We start from the raw sequence: 15907 nt of genomic DNA on the forward strand, positions 1-15907 counted from the left end.
CATTTCTACTTTGGCTGTTGATTTTCTGGAAAGCTTTTTTCATAGCGGTCCGGCATTCGGGCGTAAAAATTTGAACGCTCAAATCGAGTATTTTTATCATTTAATAAGGTTCCTTTCTGAAAAATGTAAAATGTAGTACCCAACTATACAAGGTACTGAGGCTCACTGAAAGAGTTAGTAACTGTGAACTATGTGTACTAAATCACGTTGTCAGAACATGGTTCGGGTAAAGAACTTCTTTCAATTTTTACGTCTTTCCAATTTATATTTAATTATAACAAACATTTCTCTTGCCAAATGTTTAAATCGGTTAATTGCTGTTGTCAGTGGCATGTTGTTGCTTATCTTTTCGAAACGACAACCCACAAGTGTTAAGCGATAAGCTGCGTTAATTTCGTTAATTTCACTATAAAAGCATTGAGAAAATCGTTAGAAAGTACAGTCTTCTAAACTACGCAACTTTGATAACATGAAAACTATATTGATCGCTTTAAGTCTACTGGGGCTGGCAGCCTACACACAGAGCGCCCCCAACGCTGAAACAGCCAATGAGGTCCAGATAGTGGTTGGTGAGTCAATACGCATTAGCGTTGTTTTTGTTGCAAGAAAAATGTAAATTTCTTACCAATCTTATTTTTGCGCCACAGATCCTTATTTGCGCTTGCAGCCATCTGATGATCGCAGCGCTAACGGCAGTCGAATCACAGTTGCCATACCCATGCATCAAAAATTCTTCTTGAGTCCTGTAAAGGTGTGTAAGGTCTTGAATTAGCAATAATGCTTAACAATAACAACACATATTTACAGTTAAATTGGTATGAAGCCAATTATTATTGCAGTTTGGCCAACTTGAAATTGGTGTCGTTCAATTCGCCAACCATAGAAGCCGAATTGAAGGGTTTTCTAAGTTTCTACGGTGAGCCTAAGCGTTTCTTGTACGCTCCCAGCTTGGTGTTCTTCAATTTTAATCTATATTTTATATGCAGGTTTGAGTAACAAATACTACTGGACCGCTGGCAATCGTTTTACTACACAAAAGAACTGGGTGTGGGGCTTGAATGGCTACAATTTCAACATCAATCACTGGGCCGACACTGAACCACGTAACGCTACCGACAGTAACAATTGTTTGGCTGCGGTGCTTAAGCGCGAACTATGGTATACATATGATTGCAATACTGAAATGGATTTTGTGTGCCAGAAATAATGGAACCCTTTTGAATTTTACAAATATATTTCACCTTAAACCTGTAAAATCTATTAGAAATGCCAATTAGAATGTTAATAATAAAGCAAGGATTATTCGTATCCAACATAAATAAAACAGATTGTGTTACTTATTCGAATTCCTTCCAGTGCCTTATAGACTATTTGAAATCTACCGCAAATAATGAGATTGAGAGGAATCGTCATTTTCGCTTCAGCTCCAGAGTGTCCAGAATTTCACGTCTTTTCGAAGTTTCATTAAAAGTTAGTTAATTAGACACTCAAACTCAAGTTGTCTTATAATTATACATTATTTGTTCTTTACCTCTCATAAGTTGCCTTCCTTTCTCTCATCTTCTTTTCATTGCTATTTTTCTCAACATTCATCAATTCATGACCAAACTTTGGGTTTCATTGCTTTTTTTCTATTTTTTTCTTATTCTTTTTACGCGCATATTGTGTGTAGAAATACTCGTAGTTCAAAGCTAACCTAAAAAATCTATCAACCCTGCTCCTGCTGTCTTTATATAAATTAAGCGAATGTTAAGAGAAAGATCCACCAATTATTCCTTATTTACTACTTTATTACTTACTCCTGATACAGATTTATTATTTCTAAATGTAGTGTGGTATGATACAATGAAGAAGGTTTCGATAATGAGGCCGCAGACTCTGTTAAAACTCACGCAGGCATCCTAAAGGATATCTACTTCTCAGGGATCTAGCAACTGAACTCCATCTGGTACCGCAAAGAACCAAAGAGGGCCTACGCGTGGTTTATTAACCTTTCAGATTAACCCAACCTATATACGATATAATAGGAACCTAACCAAAAAAAAAATCGATCTTTGAAACACTTCTGCCTCTATTGAAATAAATTGAAGAAATGTTTCGATCTAAAAAACGTATGCGTTATAAAAAGTTTGAGCTCCACGATTTATTTACTCCATAAATTTTCTCCATCAAAATACTGAAATTAGGTTTATGAGTTCTAGAAAGGAATATTTTCGCCAGATACATTAAAATTTGAAGAGGTCGCTGATCTGGCCCTAGATCTGTTCCCAGATCTCAAAAGAATGATCGCTGGAAAGAAGTTTTCGTCAAATAAAGAGTTCATCGCTGAAACTGAGGATCCAAATAGGCAAATGATAAATCGTACTACAAAAATGGTATCGAAGAGTTGGAGGGTCCCTAATATGTTGAATAATAAAACAATTTTTTTCAAAAAAATATTATGACCTCTTATTTTATGGTTCATCTTAATATAATTCGAATGAAACCTGGGTAAAAACGTCCATCATTGCTAGACTTGTAAGCCAAAGATCTCCATGTTTCCCGAAAGAAACTGTCCTGAATCTATATATTCCAAAAAATGGACCAAAAATTTACATACATCAGCCATTCTTACTATATTAAGCTTTTCAGGTATAACTATGAAGCTATGCAGGCAACAAGAAGCTCACGGCTTCCTTTTGAAACTTTGTGTAGTCCTTGTGGACCCTTGAGTACTAGTCTTTAGGCTGCTCATGCATGAAAAGCATACAGGCAACTTATGCCAGTAGTTCAAAGGTACACCAAACAATGGTAGTTTTATGTCCAGACGGAACTTCAAACGAATCATCTACTTTTTTTATAAAATAAACTTTTTTATTATGTTCAGATAAGGTCAACTTTTAATATGCTTTTACTCCATTACCAATTGGTATTTCAATTGCGTTTATTTGTAACTCAATTTTTCAAGCATACAAAATTTATAGCCCTCTCACAATAATCATCGTCCCATTGCAAACTATTTGCAAATAGTTTGAGGCAATGTTGTTTGTTTTTGTAATTATCCGGTTGACCCTTTGCCCAATAGGTATAACCAAGTTTCGGTCCATCAAGACCCCAACGCCAGGTTTTCATGTCGCCCAATTGATTGCCAGCTGTCCAGAAGGGAAGTTTTCTCAACTCTACAGAAACAAAAATATAGTACTTCGAAAAAAAAAATACAATTACAGAGCTAACGGTATTTAGTAAGAAAACTTTCGAACTCCTTTCTGATTGCTTCTGAGTCCAAAACGATGAGTTTCCAATTTCTCTCGAGGCAGTAACCAATTGCGCCAAACCAATTCAGCTGAAATTTGTATACACATACATATATCGAAATTTGTATATATATATGGTATACTATATATTATATTCTAGACTTTTCTTACCTTCTCGGTAGCTAAGTGAAATTTCGGATGATTATAAGCATTTGGAGCCTCCGCTAAAAGATTTCATAAAACTTATATTATTTAAAATAATATGTATGATTGTATTGATAAAGGAATTATGCCGATTTCGTTGTCCTTACTTTATATAGAAAGAAAGACGTTACTCATCGACAGATCGATGCTGAGTGACAACTTTGCGCTCTTTAAGAGAGTTATTTATACAAGCCCCGCCATATTAGAGCCCTTCGTTGGTTCCGAGCAGATCTAGCCAAAAAAGTCTGGACACTCAAGGTGATAAAGGTTACAAAGTCAACATCTCCATAGTTATAGGAGTTTGAACTGGTCACTGTCCACTCGGAAGTAGAGTAATGAGATCTCCAGCCTCTTACTTTTCAAGATCAAGCTCAAAAACCTTGCATCCCTTAACTATAACCACCCAGTTGAATTTGTGAAAATGGAAATAAAAGCTGAAGTAGGTTGTTGATAGGTTCCAACTACAGACATTGTTCCGGCTTCACAAAGAACTGTCTTAATCAGTCCAAGTTTGATTCTCTTTCAGGGAAATCAGCCAGAGATCCTAACATTATTTTCGCTCTATTTGAAAGCTCCTTCCATATGGTATAGACTATTAAGAGGCGCTTTTCCCAACTGTGGAACATAATGAAACGGGTTCCGCGATTGAAAAATGTCAAAAATGTTTTTAGTTCTGCCTCGAATATGAGCAACAGATCATCTTACCAACGGTATTTTTGGTTGAGCAGAAGAAAGTTATTTTTTTCGAATAGATAAAGTTCTCTCAAATCTCGGAATAATATTTAGAAATATATTACATAACAACTTGAACTTACTTGTAGTTGTAGTTGTACTCGTAGTTGTTCTTCTGGTTGTACTTGGGATTGGAGTTGTACTTGTAGTTGTTCTTCTGGTAGTACTTGGGGTTGGAGTTGTACTTGTAGTTGTACTTGTACTTATACTTGTACTTGGACTTGGACTTGTATATCTGGAATTGTTTCTCACCGATGGGCCAATTAGTTTCGCCATCAACTGGTTACTTCCGATAACCAAGAATAGAGCCGTGAACAGCACAAGCTTCGTTGATTGCAACATTTTAGCGAAGTAATTTAAAACTAATACTCCACTGCAAACAGCTCCCTTTTATATGGCTGAATTTGTGCAAATTCTTTCGTTTCATCTTTTATTTGGTCTGAGATATTTTTTTAATTAGAGCATAACTTGTTCATTGCGTTTAAACGAAGATAACGCTGATTCGGGACTTTTTACTTTATTTTGTTTGTGAACTTAATTGAAATTGGCTTTATATTCGTATATTTAGATGGTTTTGATAATCCCGAGCACTTTTAAGTCACTTTCCAAAGTCAAATGTTCATTGTTTGCCCATTGTTTGAATCTCTATATGGTCAGGGCTAAACTTGAAGCCCGACAGTGTCTGTTATGAGCTGTGTGGAAATTTCTACTGCGTCCTACTAAAAGCTGAGAATCACTGCCACTGCTTTCATTTTATGTACAACAATATTTTCTTTGGTGTTGAAACGAAACTGGTTTACTTTAAAATAGTGCCGATATCACCTATTTACAAACCGTCAAAAAAGGACGTAAACGGACAATGATAAGATTACATGAATTATAAGATTGCTTGAAATTAGTCGAGCAATTGCTGGGATATAATGGGTTGTCAAAAAAGTCTTGCGGTATTTTTATTGAATTTTTTTTTCTATTGAAATTGAAATGAATTTTTGATGACTCATGCCCAGCTCTTGACCGATGCTACGGCTGCTACTATGCCGGTCTCTTTCGAGCAATTCAGCGATTTTATCGCAATTTTCGACGACAGGCCTTCCGGAGCGTGGCGCATCTTCGGCCACCTCTACACCAGAACGAAAACGTTAAAACCATCGTTGTGCAGTGGAAATGGAAACTGTATCGGGTCCATAAACTGCACAAATTTTATTGGCGGCTTGAGATGCATTTTTGCCTTTATCGTACTAGTACTGTAAAATATGCCGTATTTTCTCTTTATTTTGCTCCATGTTTGCGACGCTATAACTCACGAACGACTTAAAAGAAACGACAATCAATCAAACGCGTGTTAGCGCGTGAAATGAGCTTTCCAAAAAGGTATAGCATGACCCGATTCGACGAATAAAACTAGAACTACCCGCTTTCAGCGCCAACTAGCGCAAATACCGCAAGACTTTTTTGACAACCTATTATGATCTAATCTATAATTGAGCTTAACAAGCGAAACCATCATACTGTGGAATAGATGTGGAACACTTTTGGTTTGAGGTGGAGGAAAACATTTCTCAAAGCGAATAGACTCACACTAACCATAGGCTAGATGAAAGTTTCACTTCTGAAATACATTTATCGGAAACTGATAAGCTCCGCATTCGAATATGGAGAAGTACGAGGTACGAATTTTCGCAGTCTACGTGTATTCGTTGTTTCTTAATTGTGCTGACAAGGTCGTCCATTTTGAACGATTAGTTAAGTTTTGATAACTGTTTTGCTTGGAGGCGTTTTGGTTCGTCTTCGATTTTTGTGATTGCGATTGCTCACTTGCGACCAAAAATAACCTCGCATTGACACTGCTTAAAAGATTTTAGACTCAGAGGGTCATATGGCTATGACGTGGAAACCAAAGCTCAGTCATCCAAATGAAAGTTGCCACATGAGCCGAAGACCCAAAAAGTACCAAGTTTGGTCGAATGTGAAGGGTTTGCTAACAATTTCGATTTCAGGGGTGTCGTGCATCATGAATTCTTGCCAAAAAGTTGGACGATCAATACAGGATATTACCAGCAAGTTATGCGCAAGTTGAGAGAAGCAATCTGCTAAGAACGCCCCGATTGACGAAAGAACAAAAATTGGCTTTTTCACCATTACAACACCCCTGCTCTCGCATCGTTTCTTATGCCCGAATATTTGGCCAATAACAACACATTAATTAATGGTGCCGAAGTCACCGTATTCGCCAGATCTGACCCCATATGACCTTTTTTTTGTGCACAAAACTGAAGAGGCCCATGAAAGGGCGACGCCAATATACAAATAAGGATCCAAAAACTTTATCGATGGAGGAGCTAAACAAGATCACAAAAAATATTTGTTAAGTGCTTTAAAGATTGGAAGAAGTGCTGGCATAAGTACATAATTATTGAAAATTTTAGTTAACCCTAACTTACAAAGGGCGCGAACGTCGGATTGTTGGTTTGTGAATTATATCATTTTGAGTGAGGCATAAAATATTGATTTCTGAAGGGAAAAAATACAGTTGCAGCAAAAACTTGATTTAAAGGCGAGCTTTCCAACACTGCCCCTTGGAAATAAACCACCGAAGGCGCTGAACGCTGTGGACGCCCAAAATAGGTTGTCACCGAAGAAAATATGAAAAAAGTCCACAAACTAATTTTGGATGACCATAAATTGAAGTTGTTCGAGATAGTAGGCACTCTACAGAATTTAACTGAATGTGTGCATCATATCATTCACGAATATTTGAGTGTGAGAAAGCTCTGTGCATAGTGGGTGCCGCGCAAGCTCCCTTTTGACCAAAAACTGCGACGAGTTGGTGATTTGGAGCAGTGTTTGGAGATGTTCAAGCATAAAAACCCGAGTTGTTGCGCATTAATATGTGACATGGCTCCATCATTTCATGATACGACAGTTATTCGAGTGGATTACACACGTTGGACATGGTCCAAAGCGTAGAAAAACCGAATAGTCGGCTGGCAAAATTATGGCGTGTGCTTTTTGGAATACGTATGGAATAATTTTTATTCACTATCTTTAAAAAGGAAGGACTAGCAACAGCGACTATTACATATCGTTACTGGACCATTTGAAGTACGACATCGCCGAAAAATAGTCGCTTTTAAAGAAAAATAATATGCTATTTCAAAAAGATCTCAAAGAATACTCGTTGGAGAGAAATAGAGAAATTTTCGTCGAATGAAGAGGTGATCGTCGAAACTGAGCCTTTAATCAGTGTATCACCCTTGAAGGAAACTATGTTGAATTATTATTTTTTTTTCAAAATCTCGAAAATTCCCGTTATTTTTTGAACACTCCATGACAAGGCAGAAAGCCATCAACTGACTTGCAGCGATCAGAGAGATAATGTAAATGTTGCTGATAAAGTATAAGCTCTCGTTGTACTCTGAACCGGGTATATTAAGTTTGTCACGAAGTTTGTAACACATAGAAAACGAAAAATTTGCAGACCTTATAAAAAATATATATACATGGTCGTCGTGACGAGCTGAGTCGATTTTGCCATGTTCGTCTATCTGGCTGTCCATCTGTATAAGGTATATACGAACGAGTCTCTCAGTTTTTGAAATATCGATCTGAAACTTTTCCCATGCTCTTTTATCCTTGATAAGTTTCTCATTTGTTGGGACTGCCCATATCGGACCACTATAGCATATAGGAATCAAGTTTGTGTAAAGGAAACTTTTTTTATTTGACGAGATATCTTCACAAAATTTGCCGCGGCTAATTTTCCGAAACATCAGTACAATTTCAGAAAAAATTTTCTGATTGGAACCCTATAACATATAGCTGCCATATAAACCGAACGAATAAAATAAATTCCTTGCTTATAAACTATTTTGTTTGTGAAGGGTATTCTAGCTTCGGTGCAACCGAAGGTAACGCTTTTTCTTGTTTTTTGTTTTTAATTTCTGTCAACTTCATTGGCTCTCCGAGCACCTCTCTACTTCTATTACGAACGGCGCTAGCGACCGATTCCGCTTTAGAAGGCGTCTAGTGACATAATCCTACGCGGAGCTCATCTAACTCTTAAGCAGCTGTCTTTCTAGCGTTCCTCTACGAGTATTAAGCTAATTGCCTACAAAATTACAGTTATTTGAGTGTGGTATTATCGAACTCCATTGACAGCCAAGAAATTTACAAGTCAAATTTGGCAATAGTAAAGACTCTCTTTCCGCTATTGACTATCGCATGATAGCGTATGTGTGTGTGTGTGTAGAGAAGTAGCTGTCGGCGACATCATTTGCAGAAACGCACTGTGGCAAAAGTTTTCTCATTCAATTCTGTGCTGCCGACTTCTTTTTCTATGCTTATGTGTGTGTGTATGTGACAATTTAGCAGGGGAAAATCGTTTTGCCGCAATTGCTTGTCGCAATGCTTTTCACTTAAGACACGCACAAACACACACATGTGCATGCAATCAGGCGAAAAATGCCGCATTTTATTTGCGAAACTTTTGTTCAATATATTTATGTCTGTATTTGTAATTGTGTTTGCTGTAGTTGTTGTTGTTGTTGCGGCTGCTTTTCTTCTTCTTGTTGTCATTGCACGCCAATGTTGTAATTGAATTTCGATTAGTCACCACACACACACACACAAATGTATGCCATATGGCGGCATGTCACTCACATATGCTTTCGCTCGCTTATCCCTCGAACTAGAGTGAAGTGTGTGTGTGTGTGTGTGTGTTTGCTGTAGCAAATCTTTGCAATTGGAAAAGAAATCTTAAAGTAGTTGGCAACGCGACGTGCCCATATGTTTTCGCCGGCCGGTGGAAATGCATAAAGTTTGCGTTGTTTGTTGTTGTTATAGTTGTGCTTGCTTTGAACTTCGCATGCATGCGCAAGGGGTTGGTGAGGGCGCGTTGGTGCCACTTGTAAGTGGAAAGGCGTTCTTTGGCAATAAATCTCCGCGCCAACCAACGGGGTGTGGTGAATTTTTTTTCAGTATCTCCAGCGCCTCAGCCGATTGGGGTTAAGTGTTTTGCACCACACACACATACACAAACCATATGCGGCACAAGTTAAGAAAAAACAACGACAACTTAACTTAGATAGCACTTTCACTAAGTTTTTCTAGTGAAGTTTCTCGCATCTCTTTGCTGCTTCTCTTACCTCAATGCATTTTGGTTTTCTCCTTTTTGTTTTTGATTCTTTTCATGTTATCTGCGTCGTCTGCGGTCGTTCTACATCGTTGAATTGTTGTCATTGGCATATGCAATGCGCGCCCAATGCAATCGAGCATTAAATTGGCAGCGCACAGGGCAGGGCGTATGAGTAACCAAAGAAAGAAGAACAAAACATTTTCGTCGCGTTCTCTACTTATCTCTCACCAGCTCTCTATTGCTTTTTTTGTTGGTTTAATCGCAAAAAATCGTTCTGCCGACAGTTCAATTTGCAGATTAGTTAGCGGAACTGAGTGGCGGTTTCATTATGGCTAATATGATGGGAAGAGTCTTCTCTTTTGTTTGTTGAGAGAGCCAATGATCTCGTGCCTGAAGTTGGCAATAATGCCTATTTATGGGCTACTGAATACATGACAGTCGGAATCCCGCACAAATAAACTAAGAATCCCGCAGAAATAAATGTGATGCTTACCGCAAGTTAGAACATAATTAAGGAACTCTGGGGTAATACATTAATACCAACTATTTATCTACTTAGACCTTTTGTTAATTTTTAGTGACTTTACATTTAGCAACATTATTTACATTAAGTCAATAACCCTACTCGAGATCAATTACCATTTTGTTTACATTTAGCGAAGAAATCGACCATTTCTGATGAGATCAATGAATGATCCCTTTGTTTACGTTTTGCAAGGTCAACAATCATTTTTGTAGTCAATGACCTACGATGAGATCTATGAACTACGATGAGATCAATGACCCCTTTGTTTGTAATTAGTGAAGTCAACCACCATTTCTGACGTTAATGACTTTTCGTGAGATCAGTGACACCTTAGTTTACATTTAGCAATATTATTCACATTAGATCAACCACCCTTTTCGAGATCAATGTGCCTTTTGTTTTACTTTTAGCGAAGTCAACAACCAATTTTAAGGTTATTGACATTTAGAGGAGTCAATGTACTATCTTTTACAATTAGCGAGGTCAACAACCATCTTTGAGCTCAGTGTCCTTTGGTAAGGTCAATCCGAGACGCCAGCGCTTGTATTATCAGAATGCGATGCTATGGCTAGCAGAAGGCTGACGCATCTAGGAGTCAAACAATCGAAGTTAAGTCACATTAAATTCACTAAACCCTCAAGCCTATGTAGATATTCTAAAGGCTTTAAAAACAATTTGAAATCATTGAGTATTATAGGTCTGGGATCGAGGTTCAAATCCTCTTTATCTACTTGTCTAAGGATTATTGAGGCTTGGGTAAAGTTTCTGAGCTTTTTCACACGTTTTTCTTTTGGCTCACTAATTTAGCTCAAATGCTTTATACCGGTAAACTGTATAGTGGCTGCCAATTTGTTCTTTCCATTCTCTTGAGGACAGCAAAATTACAATTTTCTTTTCTTTCGCATTCTTCTGGAGCTCGCAGTTTCATTGGATTCACCTTATAGATATGGGTTTTTCAAAAGTAGCGAGTTTTCGCTCAGGGTTTTCATTGAGGTCACGTGTTAATATCAAGTGCCCTCTAGTTTAATTCTATCAGTTCGGAGAACACTTAGAACCCTTACGGCTTTGCCATCGAACACTACCAACTCTTCCTTATACATTACTATGCGTCTAATGCAAGTTTTTGTGAGGTTCATATGCTCTCGTACTCAAAACATAATAAACATAAGTTTTCTTAAGTAGCAGATCGAAGAAGCAAGGATATTCTCAATAATAACGCAATACAATAAATTAGACTAAAAAATCGTTATGGTCAATTTAGTCTCAAAAGGTCAATATAGATGCTTTACATAGCAAATAGTTCAGTATTTGACCCCACTGCCAATTTATGCAGATACTGGTTTCCTTTGCTGTCATTCTGCTATCCGAAGCGCTCATCCTTACACACCAAATATATAAGTATGTATGTACATATATATTGAACTGTGTGGAAGCAGCTGCGTGAAATGAGAATGAATAAGCCATTGTGCTCGCATCATTTATTGTCCGAAAAGTCGTCTCGATTGATGGCAGACAAAATGTGCAATTTTGGAAAATAAAATAAATATAAAATTGAAAAACTTGAACATTGAAGAAATTCAACTTTGGTACTTGGAGGATGAAACATTTTTTTTTTTATAAATAAGTAACAGCTGTTGAAGTCAAGTTAAAGTATGTAAAAGTATATAAAATAAATCAAAGCAATAAAAGGGCAAAAGGTTTGAAATCAAATTTTTATAAAAGCAGGTAAATGATAAAACTCACGCTTTCATTTAGTCTACACACTTTCACTTCAGTCTTTCTTGGGTCTGATCTCAATTTTTAAATACTCTAGCATGGCGAAGAGAGAGTAAATCAGGTCTAAATGGTACTTGCTCTTCACTAAATTTATCTATATTCCACCCGATTTGTTCTCAACTTTTTGCATGTTATTCTTTCGATTTTCTGCTCCTTAAAAATTTCCTATAATTTTTTATCTCTAGTAAAAAATGTTCACACAAATGTTCTTTGAAAAAGTACCTCCAATACCATACTTTTTTCCTGACTACCTGAAGGTTTATCCATGCTTTTCTGTAAGCTTGGAAATAATATCTGTAAAACAGTCTTCTAATGATAATATACTGATACATAAGGTTTTATACAATGTAAAAATAAGAAATCCAAAACTTCGTTATTTGAATTTTTCACTGAAATTTTGAGGTTATGTGACAAAAGTCTTTATACAATTTTTTCCTATAGGACTGGTAGTTTTGCCGGAAATCGAGATAAACCATTCTTAACACTACAAAATTCAGCCACACACCTACCCTTCCTTTTCCCGACCTAAAATTGCCTTTAAATTAGTTTTCCCTTAACGTTTGTTATTTAAAAATCATAGTTGGATGAAAGCCATCGGAAATGAAAGATCTTTTTAATTATTAATAATTTTTAGTGAGGGGAATGGACCCTTTATTTACATTTAGCGAAGGCATCAACCACTTATGAAGTCAATCAACTTTGGTGAGAACCATGAACCCTGCGTTTACATTTAGTAACATTATTTACATTAGGCTCATAACCCTCCACGAGATCAATGACCATTTTGCTTACATTTATCGAAGTCAGCGGCCGTTTCTTATTCATTCATGTCACCTTAACAAAGGCCATTAACCTCTTTTTTTGCATTTAGTGGGGCCAAAATCCTTTTTGAGGTCAAGAAAAGAGGTCAATGACCCCTTTGTTTTCATTTAGCGAAGTCAACAACCATTTCTCACGTGAGTGAAGATAATTTCCGATGTCTTTCATCCTACTATGATTTCTTTTTTTCAAAAATGATATATCCTGGTCTATAAAATTAGCTTTTTAAGATATTTTTGCAAAGTAATACGACAGCATAAGGCATAATTTCCAAAAATTCGGCTATGAAAGGAGGTTGTGGGTTATCAATGACATCAGGAATTTTAGTTTTCCTATATTAGCTATTGGTTTTTGTCCTTGCTCGGGCTCTTCTTGGAGCCCAATAATATTTTCAGAAAAGCAGGCTCCATATTATGTAAAAAACATCTCATCGAAGAGTCAGGTAAATGTTTAGGCCACATAATTTTTTCTATATATAAAACTACTATGCAAAAGTCCTTTTATCATAAGAAAGAATAATAAATATATTAAAGATTATCTGGTCATCATGTGTTCCATTATGTGATTATATTCTGTTTACCATCCCTCCGATCATACGACCATGTTTTCCATTATATGACCATCATATGAATGATATTCTAAAACACCAGATGTTAGCTTATTTGAACATCATTTGTTCAGATGTGATGGTCAGATATCACTATTATAGGTTTAAGATCATCATATGATCATTCTTTCAAATCATCACTTGATGTATCTTCTAAACAAAATTAGTACGATTACTTTATCTTCCTGTTTAATAATATGTGATCATCACATGATCGCTCTTTGTAAATCATTACATGATATTTGATCTAATCATCATTAGCTCGATTATCTCATCATTTAATAGCCATTGATAACTTGCAGTTTTGCGCCACCTCTATGGCCGTAGCAAAGAAAAGTTGTCACCATTCAAATACATAAACCGCAAATAGTTCTTTCAGAGAACGTATATTATACGTTCTCTGGTTCTTTCCATACTAAGCCAAGTCACAAACCATCGAAATTTACCTCACATCCCCATTTGCAATACAATTATGGTAAATATTTTCGTAATCACCACGTGTTGAATTAACGGTTGTTTTCATTTCTCACCCACCTTTTGTTTTGTTGACGTTCTGTTTTTAGCATGTCGCCAAACCATTTTCGTAAATATTTACGAAGCAGAGCTAAGGAATTAACGACGAAGGGGTGAGAAAGTAAATAAATAGCAAACATGCAGAGTTGCTTTGCTTATATCTAGCTTGAGATATTTTCGATGAGAAATATAGATAAACATTCATAAATATCATAAAAAAATATATCAAACATTAATTAAAATCTCTTCAGAAACGATGAGTTGAATTAACTTAAAAATGTAAGAAAACTTTAATTTTTATATAAAAAGCTTATAATTTAGCTCTACAAAGCAAAATAAATTTAAATATTGCTTGTATTTGTAAATATTTTTATATATAATGCACGAAAAAGTCAACTACGCGCCGCGTACTTTAACTATTTCGCTTAACAGCCGCCTCTGCAATTGGATATTTCACCCAACCACTCATTTGCCAACACTTAGCGCCACATCTGGCAACGCTGTAAAATGTCAGCAATTGGAAAAACACAAAATTTTTGTCAGAAACGAGAAGAATTTCAACGCGTTTGGATGTGTACGCGGTTTAGTCAAATTATTTTTTATATTCAATAAAATAAATATTGAAAACAAGCTAAATTGAAGTGCAATTCGTGTAAGTAACAACGGGAAGTGTGCATGTACAAACATGCAAAACGGCGTGGCAGAAAGTGCATGTGTGTGATCAAAGCTAAAAAAAATTTGTCCAATGCAATCACAGCTGTGCAAAACCTTATGAAATTTTGAAAATTCAATAAGACGCGACGCCGCCGAGGGCGCTCCTCCATTGAGCTGCAAGCACCTCGACAACGCAACACATTCCTCCCGGGGGGCAACGGCAAAGTGTAAACCAGAGATAAAGTCGGAACCTATAATACAAACTTTTGTGAATGCGATATTAATGAAAAATGCTAATAAAGTACAATCTGCTGCGCCGGGAGCAATAATAATGAAAGTGAAATGTAAAAATAGAAAAACAAAAACAAAATTTATAAATGAACGACAACGTAAGCCGCTGCAAAGCGTAAAGAAAGTGAATATGTACAAAAACAATTTGATTAGAAACGACAAAAGACGTAACTGACATTCCATTGAAATGAAAACAAAGCCGCGCATGAATAAATTTTGTTGGCTAGGGAAATGCATAGTTTGTTAAATTAAAAATTAAATAGGATATTATAAAATATTTTGATTTTATTTTGATTTATTACGTTGAATATAGCAAATTCCATTTTAATTAATTGTCAACTTTAGTCTATTAAATAACAATTTTGCTGTAAATTTTCCAAAAGTATAAATATATGCATATTTTTTTATTGTTTTCTTCAAGGCGCCTTTTGATCGCTGTCTGACCCATCCACCTGCCGCCTGGCCATACAACGATGTACATAACGTACCTAAGCAATTAACCAGGTGTGGGTGACAGCTGTCAATTTTTTCTTTTGTGCAATACACTAATAAAAAAGTGAAACGAGTGTTTGTTGTTTAGTTTTCATGAATGAAAACTGGTGGAATGCCGCTGTAGTGATTTGTTAATATTAGCTACAACGAATTAGTTAAGCTGTAAAGTTGAAGTGACAAATTGCTGCAAAGTTTACGCAAAAAAAAGGAAATTACTAAGAATAACTTACATACATACATACCTAATAAGTTCAACAAACAAAAGGGCCGTGGAAAATAAGGTGAGCAAAAATTATCAACTTCAATTAAATGCAACAATTTTAGTTTATGGCTAAAGAACTACATACATACATATGTATGTATGTATTGGCAAAAATACATGACTACATATGCATGTATGTACATAGTATGTACATTCATATGTACAAATTCTAATTCAGTTTGCAACTACATACGTTGACTCATCGAGCGTAAATATTATCATTTGTTTATAATTTCTAAGGAATTACCTATCAGTTAGCTTGAATAATAAAGAAATTGATTTAAAAAAAATTAAAATTTATAAAGATTTCTGCTATGTTATTGTGGTTGTAGCGGCATAAATCTGTCGAGTTACGCAGACCCAACTCACGCGGAAACGGGTTCTGTTATCGCAGTTTTTGGCTTAATTTTTTTTAATATAAGTACATATGTATGTATGTATATACATAGTATGTTTGCTTCCAAGTACTATATGAATATGTTATGATAAATAGGTGCATACATATTTATTTCAAGACATCGTACTACTACTCTTTATTACTTTACGCCCTTGCCACTAATTTAATTGTGGACTTATTGCCTTTTGCTCAATTGAGACCAGCGTCGTTGTCGAAGTGGCTTCGCAAAAATTTATGCAATTTTCACTTAGCCCAGCGGGCAATTGA

The 15907-nt window shown here is 36.1% G+C and overlaps 3 protein-coding genes across 9 annotated transcripts in view; 2 read left to right on the forward strand and 1 right to left on the reverse strand.

The window, feature by feature from the left end:
* The first annotated feature begins 469 nt into the window (after positions 1-469).
* On the forward strand, positions 470-1207 carry LOC120767630 (perlucin-like). Its single transcript, XM_040093790.1, has 4 exons — positions 470-569; positions 648-751; positions 808-916; positions 987-1207. The coding sequence occupies exons 1-4, from the start codon at positions 470-472 to the stop codon at positions 1205-1207; spliced, it is 534 nt and encodes a 177-aa protein (XP_039949724.1).
* Positions 1208-2934: 1727 nt separating this feature from the next.
* Positions 2935-4511, reverse strand: LOC120767327 (galactose-specific lectin nattectin-like). The gene is made up of 4 exons (XM_040093268.1): positions 4253-4511; positions 3405-3457; positions 3214-3322; positions 2935-3158 (listed from the first exon to the last, which is right to left on the reverse strand). Exons 1-4 carry the CDS (start codon positions 4509-4511, stop codon positions 2935-2937), a joined length of 645 nt encoding a protein of 214 aa, XP_039949202.1.
* Positions 4512-14111: 9600 nt separating this feature from the next.
* Positions 14112-15907, forward strand: part of LOC120767326 (piezo-type mechanosensitive ion channel component) — a 90731-nt gene continuing 88935 nt past the window's right edge. For all 7 annotated transcript variants that reach the window (XM_040093260.1, XM_040093261.1, XM_040093262.1 and 4 more), the window contains exons 1-2: positions 14112-14196; positions 14911-15262. The gene's annotated coding sequence lies outside the window, so the exon portion shown is untranslated. The remainder of the gene's footprint in view (positions 14197-14910; positions 15263-15907) is intronic.

This window comes from Bactrocera tryoni, chromosome 2 (genome assembly GCF_016617805.1).
Source record: "Bactrocera tryoni isolate S06 chromosome 2, CSIRO_BtryS06_freeze2, whole genome shotgun sequence".
Classification (NCBI taxonomy): Eukaryota; Metazoa; Arthropoda; class Insecta; order Diptera; family Tephritidae; genus Bactrocera; species Bactrocera tryoni.

Coding starts and splice junctions, on each gene's coding strand:
- LOC120767327 (XM_040093268.1), bottom strand. CDS start 4,511: ATGTTGCAATCAACGAAGCTTGTGCTGTTCACGGCTCTATTCTTGGTT. Junction 3,323..3,404: donor TTCACTTAGCTACCGAGAAG/GTAAGAAAAGTC, acceptor TACAAATTTCAG/CTGAATTGGTTTGGCGCAAT. Junction 3,159..3,213: donor AAGTTTTCTTACTAAATACC/GTTAGCTCTGTA, acceptor TTGTTTCTGTAG/AGTTGAGAAAACTTCCCTTC.
- LOC120767630 (XM_040093790.1), top strand. CDS start 470: ATGAAAACTATATTGATCGCTTTAAGTCTACTGGGGCTGGCAGCCTAC. Junction 752..807: donor TCTTCTTGAGTCCTGTAAAG/GTGTGTAAGGTC, acceptor ACATATTTACAG/TTAAATTGGTATGAAGCCAA. Junction 917..986: donor GGGTTTTCTAAGTTTCTACG/GTGAGCCTAAGC, acceptor TTTTATATGCAG/GTTTGAGTAACAAATACTAC.